Source organism: Stylophora pistillata, chromosome 5 (genome assembly GCF_964205215.1).
Source record: "Stylophora pistillata chromosome 5, jaStyPist1.2, whole genome shotgun sequence".
NCBI lineage: Eukaryota > Metazoa > Cnidaria > Anthozoa > Scleractinia > Pocilloporidae > Stylophora > Stylophora pistillata.
The window spans coordinates 19,129,609-19,138,215 of NC_142523.1; the positions used below are offsets into that span (position 1 = coordinate 19,129,609).

The 8,607-nt window shown below is 39.5% G+C and overlaps 1 protein-coding gene and 1 pseudogene across 2 annotated transcripts in view; one reads left to right on the forward strand and one right to left on the reverse strand.

The window, feature by feature from the left end:
* Positions 1–8,607, forward strand: part of LOC148730678 (uncharacterized) — a 40,337-nt pseudogene that overhangs the window by 18,586 nt on the left and 13,144 nt on the right. The gene's annotated exons all lie outside the window — the stretch shown is intronic.
* Positions 1,024–4,036, reverse strand: LOC148730682 (52 kDa repressor of the inhibitor of the protein kinase-like). The gene has a single exon (XM_088761682.1). It carries the CDS (start codon positions 3,515–3,517, stop codon positions 1,223–1,225), a length of 2,295 nt encoding a protein of 764 aa, XP_088617808.1. The 5' UTR covers positions 3,518–4,036; the 3' UTR covers positions 1,024–1,222.

The following is an 8,607-nucleotide window of genomic DNA, read 5'->3' on the forward strand; positions in this document are numbered from 1 at the left end:
TTCTGTGTTCTAAGAGACCAGTAAGTGGGTCAAGTTTTTTCAGCATCTTTTTAGCTTCTTTTACTGCAGATTCTGCTTTGCCGGTGGCTCTCGTCCTCCTTGCTTAGACAGGTCTTGTGAGATGAACTTCCAAGGGCCCTGTGGAATTTTGTGAGACAGCATCAGTTCTTTTGGCAGTGATGAGCTGTAACTAGTACACACAGGGCAGCTGGCACTTTCTTGGAGGATTGTTGCTCGCATTCCAGGCCAATCAGGGGTGGATCCAGGATTTTACATGAGTGATTTGCACCAACCTAACTAGGGGGGTTTGGGGGCATGCTCCCCACGAAAATTTAAAATTCAGTGGCCTCATATATTTTTAGAAATAACAAATTCAAAAGATGCATACCTCTATATTCGTCGATAAGCCGAGATATTGCAGGCACAAGTTCGAAGTTCGTCGTGGACTTTATCTATGTAGTGGCTTCCCCAAAGGAGCGGTTTGTTGTTTTCGACGCGTAGTAAAACGGCTTACTGTTCGTCCTCATTGCCGGCGTCGAATTTTTCATATATCTTATCCTCATCCGCCAGTCCTGCAGTTTCTTCTGAGTGGATTGCTCCACCCTCGGTGCCGTCTGGAGTGTTGGAGTTTCTGTAGGTTTTAACCCTCAGAGTCCTAGCCACGCACATATGCGTGGAAAATTACTAGCCCCCAAGCTTTGCTCGTATCTCTCGTTCTGAGCGAGATTGGGCCTAGATATTTTTCAAAATGGCGGACGAAATCTAAATTTCGCATTTGAATGTAAAAAATTGTAGTTTTTCGATCAATTTCGCAATAAATTTTCAAAAATTTTCAAACACGTGTGAGATCAGTTAGCTTTTTAAAAATGGCGGCCGCTTCGGATCAAAATAATGCTCTTCTTGCTCAGAATTCGGTGCAAATCGAGTTTGTTGACGAAGATGATTTGCCTCTTGCCAATATTATGGAACACAGAGAGTCTGACGAAGATTTAGATGAAACCCTCATAAAATTCAAGGTTAAAATCTCTTTTCGCTAGTTTATTTCCATCAAGCCTGGCCGCTTCGGAATCAAGTGTTTTACTCTTGCTGAGGCTAGTTCTGGCTATGGACTTGTAAGCAAAGTATATACTGGGAAAGAAAATGGTGTGGTTTATAGCCAGGATCGGCTTATAACTTACAAGTACTCTAGAAACATTAGTGACTGTCTGGTACAAAAATTAAATTATTCATTTAAAATATTTTCCATTCTCATTCGTCTAGGATGTAAATTAGCAAATAAATCTATAATTTGTTCAAGGTCTAATTTCATTTCTCTGTGGGTATACATCAATGCCAAGCCATTCAGTCTATCCTGGACCATTGCATTTCTCAAATAGGTCTTCAGATTTCGGAGGGTTGAGATGGATCTTTCACAAGATGCAGATGAAATAGGAATGGTTATCAGGATTTGAAGTATTGTATACACATTCACATAAGCACCCTTGTCAATTTGTTCTAGGGTGGTAGCTATACTGTCAGGGATCTCTTCTCTTCTATCATTTTTGCTCTTCCACATTCTTTCCCACAACATAAGCTCTGCTGCTAAACCTGCATAATTAGGAAGATCTTGTCTGTAATGGTTACAAAATTCTCTAACATTATCCTTCCAAATGGGGTCAGTAGCCAACAAAATAGAAGGAATCACTGAAAATCCTTTATAGCACACAAAAACATCATCTTCAAATCTGCTGTTCAGTTGCATGAGAGCATGGTTAAGGAAGTCTGTTGTCAGATTGATCCTGTAATAGTATTCTGGGGTTGGGGCTGGCGCATTGTTTCTATGAACTTGCCTTTGATTTATCCTGGGCATGCTTGGCTGCACTGAAACAAGTCTTGCTAGAGTAACAGCTTCTTCATAGAGAGCATGGTGTCTAGTATCAATGTCAGTTTGCATGTCCCTTAGGACTGACTTCAACAGAACAATTTCCTCTTTTGCTTTAAGAAGATCCATTGCTTTCTTTTGCAGCCTAACAGTGAGTGGTCTGGTTAAGTCTAAAATGTGTCTCACAATAACAAGGGTAACAATAAAGGGAAATGTGATTGCATTAATTAGGGCTTGCGCATCATTTCTGCTGTTATGATTCCAGTTCCCACACCCAGGAGCATTTCTGTTCATGGAAATGTCTTCAAGGGTAGCCACAACTGGATGAAGAAGCTCCACGATTCGGTCCATACCATCAATGCGCTCGATCCACCTTGTTTTACACACATTTACCAAAACAAAGTGGTTGGCAGCAGGAATCAGTGCTCCAATCTTGCTGATCAAATGCTGCTGTCGCCTGGGGGAATTGTCAAAAAATTCAGAGATTTTTCTTACAACATCCATCATGTTTCTAACAAGTGGTAATTGGCATGTGTCAGCAACACACAAGTTAAGCCTATGGTTCATACAGTGAACATATATAGCCTTGTCATGTTGAGCCCTAATAAGTGATGAAGCTCCATTCAAGCGCCCAGACATATTGCCAGCACCATCATAGCATTGGCCACGACAGTCATTCATAGATAGTCCTAAATCAGTTACAGCACTAATTATCAAATCTTTGATAGCTGCTCCTGTTGTTCCATCCTCACAAAGGTAGAATCCCACAAATTCTTCTCTGACTGTTTTGGTCGAATCAAGAAATCTGATCACCACAGAAAGATTTTCTTTATTTGATATGTCAGCTGCTTCGTCAGACATAATACTGAAATATTTGCTATCCCTAATTTCCTGTGACAAATTATTCACAATGATAGCACCCACAGTTGCAATCATTTCATTTTGAATTGTTTTAGAAATATATGTCGCATTTCTGGGTGCAGTTTCCAGGTGATGTTGCAGTGTTTGGTCGCCGCTTTCCATTCGAAATTCTAACAGTGCCTGGAAATTACCGCAAAGATTGGCATTGCCTGGATCATCATCTCGTCTACCTCTGAGGGCTACGTTGTTTTTTCCGCAGAAAATTATTGTTTTGAAAAGGGATTTAAGAATTTCGCGATTTCTATTGATTTGCTGTTGAAGTAAGTTGTTGATCTGCTGATTGATTGGAACCGCTTCTCTTCTAATGTTTTTCAAAAAATTCTCCATGGCAATCACTGCAAAATTATGCATCTCACATTTTCCGCTCGAGTGTTTGGTAAAACGTGAAACGGCGGACGTCCAAAGTGTGAGTGGAGACTTGTACAATTTGTCTAGTTTATTTGCATTTCGCCCACACTGGACTCCAAACAAAACACACGGTAAACAAAATACGCCATCGAGATATTTAGAGTATGCTAGCCAGGGAAATCTTTTCAGCCAGCTCCACACAAAATGACGGTTAGAATTCGAACATTCTACGGACGCTGGAAAGTCAAATAGCTCACCTGGTTTCCACACATTCTCTATGAACTTGAGCTTGTTCTGGTCTGAATATGAGCTGATTTCCTTGAAAACCAAGCCAATATCGTACTGAGAACAGTCCTCCTTCAAGCAAACTGGATCGCCTCGAACCATGATAGTTTATAAATGAAAATTCCCCGTCTTTCTCCCTAAGAAGTTAACTATGAAGTCTAATCGGAACAAGAACACGAAGGAACTCTGGGGGAGAGGGTTCCCTTTATATACGATTGTCAGTAGTTTCTACGGTAGTTTGCTGCCCAGATAGCCAATCACAACCGAGTTTGAGTAGTTCGCAAGACAATATGAGTGTTTCTAGCCAATCGAAGTGGGTTTTGAGTGATTTTTAGCCTCAATTGAGTCCCACCCCCTGTGTAAAAGTTTTCTCCGGTCGATCCTACGAATTTTTTCGCGTTGTTCTTGAAAGTATCGATTAAGAACGAAAGCGTACGAACAGAGACGACTCAGCGAACTTGCTGGGGAGGGACTGAGGCACTCTCTTCTTTATTTCATTTCATAACTTTAAAGAAACAATAAAACAAGAAGGATAATTGATTTCTTGAATACATTAAAGAGCCTGAGAAATAACAAATGCAGGTTTGGAAACATTTGAGTGATTTCTGGAAATCACTTGAACTACTCTGGATCCACCCCTGCCAATACATCACTTCTCGGGCACAACGTGCCATACTTTAACCACCCTGATGGCCTTGGTGAAGTTTTCTCGGCGTAGTAGTGTTACTGTAACTGATTACTGGCAGAAAGATAATAGCCTCGCTATTTCCACGAAACAATTTATTTAACTGTAAACAACGGGAGATAACTTAACACGAGCTAGCGACTACTCTTGGAACAATCCAACTAAAATTAACTAAAAAGTATGTACTTCTCTATGCTTATCTGACCACAAGCAAAGTACTGTCCTTCTCTTTGGCAAAATCTCCTGAACACTTCCTTCGCAGTATCGCACTCCACGGTAAACAACTCTGGACTTGACAGCAGAATGTCAGTCTCACATCCGAATGGAAAAATCCCTTCACTTGTCACTCGTCACACAATATCGCTTAAAGATCACAAACAGGAAATGAAGTCCCAAATCACAACATCAACCTGACTAGCGAGCTGCTTATGTAAGCATCCGAAGAGAGTCTAGAAGTTTCCAAAAGTAACTATTAATAATTACTACAGTAAACTCTATTTTTTAAACTGATGAGTCGCAGTTCTAGAAAATTCTTGAAACAACATATTGCATGACATTGACTTTCGCGAACTTTCCAGACAATTCCGATCCTGTAACAGTAGATTGTTAATTTCAGTGGAAGGACGGCCTTATGAGACTTGTTCAAATTACCATGATATACTGCTAGCTCATCCTGGCATGGATAATAATGATGGAGCACTGTTGGAACATGGGACTTGTCAGGCGGCCAACCATTAGCCACAAACTAACAAAGGACAGACAGTGTACGGTCACCTTTTGTTGCCCCTCTGATTTCCTCCAAGGTACTTGGTTGCATTTAGGGGGAATCTAGTTCAAGGGACTTGAGCTCTGCTCTGAACACCTCCTGAGTATCCTTTGAGGAACACTGAAACACTTCCTCTTGGGTGCCAGCGGGTGCAGGATGCTTCAAAGCAGCTCTTGATAAAGTATCTCCCAGGTACATATACTTGCCCTTCTTGCACACCACCGTGAGCTTGAATGACTGAAACTGAAGCATCATGCACTGCAAGCGCTTGGGGGCACTATTTAACAGTTTTTTTGAAGATGCTTTCAAGCGGTTGATGGTCTGAATGGACTACAACATCTTGCTTGCCATACAGGTACTGGTAGAACTTAGTGCATGCTACTTTGATGGCCAAACACTCATTTTCAGTAGGGGCATAGTTTATTTCAGTGGCTGACAATGTGAAGCTGGTGAAAGCCACAGGTTGTCCCTCTTGTAACAGTGCTCCTCCCAAACCTGTGTCACTGGGATCTACTTGCAACACATGGTTTGTTCACATCAAAAAAAACTTCGATGTCGTTGCATTGGTGATCACATGCTTGGCTTCTTTGAAGGCTTGGTCATGCTGCAAGGACCACAACCAGACCGCATTGATGTGCATTAACTCGGTAAGTGGTGTCACAATCTCAGCAAGATTCGGTGTGAACCGTGACAAAATTATAGTTGCACATACCCAGGAAATGGTGAACCCCCTTAATTAACATCTTGAGGTGGATTCATGCCAACAATGGCTTGGACACGATCAGGATGTGGAGAAATCCCAGTCCCACTGAGGAGATGTCCCATCCAGGTAACTTGCTTGACTTTAAATTGAAATTTCTTGGGGTTTAACTTAAGGTTTACTTCTTTGCAGTGCAACATTAAGTTCCATAAGTTCATGTCATGATCCTTTTCTGGCTCCTCAACAGTTTCTCTTCTTCCAAGTGACCTCCTTTATCACTGCTTCTTGAACTTGATACATTGGCTTTGCTGGACCTCTTCCCTTGATTTCGGAGTTCAAAAAGTGTAAATACTAGTCAGTACTTCAAAGCAGTCCTGAGACCAGTACATGACAATTGGTAGAAGGTAATTTATGCCTGTGAAAATGAAAATACTGAAGTAAGCCTTCATCTTGTCATTCATTTTCTCCTTAATACAAACTTTAGTGATATTCCAATCAATGGCTTTTCAATGCCAATTTACAAAAAATGAAAAATTCACAAATATAGGGTCATCTTCAAATCAAATTTCAACTTCAACTTTGAGTTTTAGCATTCATCAATAAATTTCTTTATCAAGATAGGCATGAGCTTCTTTTAAAAGAAGAAATATTTAAAATAGTTTTAAAGAGTGTCTAAAGAGTTCCAAATCTTAGCTGTTCTGTATAAGAATGTATGTTGGCCACTTGTTGTTCAATATTAATTTTATTGATGTGAAGATCTTCGTTATTCCTTGTTGTGTAATTGTGTGTATCCTTTCTTTTACTGAACTTTTAATTAGCAGTTAGAACATGTGGACACTATGATTGTATTATTAATCTTTCCATAGTTCATAGCAAACATTACAATATCAGTAGTACTTGACCAGATGGCTGAACAGTAATCTGTCTTAATCATCACAAGAGCATTGATGATGACTGACAGTCATTCTTTGTTGAATGCATGTCAACACAATTTATTTTACTAAAGTTTGCAATACAAGAAGATGATAGCTGTTGTACATGATCAGGTTTTTGTAGAAGTTCCCTCCCTTCCTTCTCTCCTCAGGAGGAGGGGACGCCTTCACGTAGGCTTTGTTTTGAATTGTTTCCTCCCCCCTTTTATTTATTTGCCAAATATATATGCGTCTAGCTTTGGCAGTTCAACAATAATATAACCATGAGTTGTCCTTTGCTTAGGATGCAAAATTTTACACATACGTAAGGACACTTCATCTTTGGCGGATTGTTTAGTGTTTCAGCTGAAAGACTAAACAATCCGCCATGTTGACAACATTTAAACAACCTGAGGAAGACCAGTAAAACTGGTCAAAATGTCAGTTTTAAAGATATTTTAACCTTGGAAAATCCCAGAAACAATTCCAAAAAATTTCAGTTTTAAATGAAATTTTTATGCTGCATCAGCTCACTCTAAACTATTGAAGCTGCTCGCAACACTTTTAAGTCCTAGTTGTGAAGTTGGTTTTAAAAACATGTTTCATCCATTTTCTTGTGCGGGATGTAATTCCCGTTATATTGGCGAAACTAGTCACCACTTTTCTACTAGGAGAAAGGAGTACACGGAAAGCGATAAAAACTTGCATATTTTTAAGCATTTCAACACAACTCCTTGTAAGAACAAATACTCCCCTTCTTGTTTTAATATTCTGGATTCTGCTAACAACTCAATTGATTTAAAACTCAAAGAAGCTTTTTATATAAATAAGATCAAACCTGAACTTAACAATTACAGCATTGTAACACTTTTCTAGCGTTCTAGTTTACACCTTTGATGTTTTGGTGTCACGTTGTAATTAGTACCCACTTTTGTATTACATCATATTGTAAATAATTTATTCATTTACTTGTATGCTATATAATTGTTCACCCTCAGTTACTCAGACTGAAGATGGCATATGCATGCTAAAACATGTCTTTCAAAAAAGTTGTAGGTTATTATTGACTAATTTTTACATGGGTGTGCAAACTTTGTGGTTTATATTGTGAGTTCAATAGTGTACTGTCTTGTGAAAATGTTTGTTTGTAATTTACTAATTACAATAAGGGACGAGTGTGGCTGACCGCCATATTTACTTCAGCATGTGTCAAAACCAACCAAGACGGGTGCCATTTTTTCTGTAAGGTTTGAACCAACTGGCTTGATGTATGGTTATACTTATTGCTATTAATTTTAGGATGAGAATGAGGGCCCCACCAAAAACTGCTATGGCGAGTTGGGCTCCCTCGTTAAATATTATTATTATTATTATTATTATTATTATTATTATTATTATTATTATTATTATTAGCGGTCAGCATGGCACTCGGACATGTTCTTCTTGGCTCCGTAGTTTTATTACTTTTATTGTTTTTATTCGGTCTTTACCCTGAGAAATATTTATCTGGAAATAGCCTATATTATTTCTCTAGTAAACCGATTCGTTTTGGCAGCTCAGTTTCTTCGTTGGAAGTGATAACAAGCAATATACATGTAAACTCCGCCATCTTGGTTGTCGACTTCGTGGAACGAGTTACCTTGGCGCCAGAGTGAACTATCATCACAATTTAACTTCCAGTTTTCAGCTGATTCGACTGATCAAATCTGGTGATGTAAGTTTAAATCCTGGCCCCTCTGTTATTCAAACTGTAATCGGAAATCGTCACTCGACAAACGGCAACTTTGCTTATGCTGCTGGCAATCGTGCACCGCTGTGTCAGCGTAACTTGGTCAACATTATTGGGGCCAAGCATCAACAAGTATTGGAAAATATCAAGAACGATACGCAACAATTGTTGCTTTGCGTTCTCAATGCTCGATCTTTGGGAAATAAGTCAGCGTCGTTTGTGGATTTGGTGTGCGATAGCAAAGCTGATCTACTTGCTGTTTCTGAAACCTGGCTTACAGACAATGATACAGCTATTCTTGGTGAAATAACACCACAGGGATACAAACTCCTTCATTGTCCCCGCAGTGATCGCAGAGGAGGTGGGACTGCATTGATTTTCAAAGAATCCATCAAATCAAC

Bases quoted from the DNA above. Each gene is read 5' to 3' on its own strand.
- LOC148730682 (XM_088761682.1), bottom strand. From the start codon at position 3,517: ATGGTTCGAGGCGATCCAGTTTGCTTGAAGGAGGACTGTTCTCAGTAC.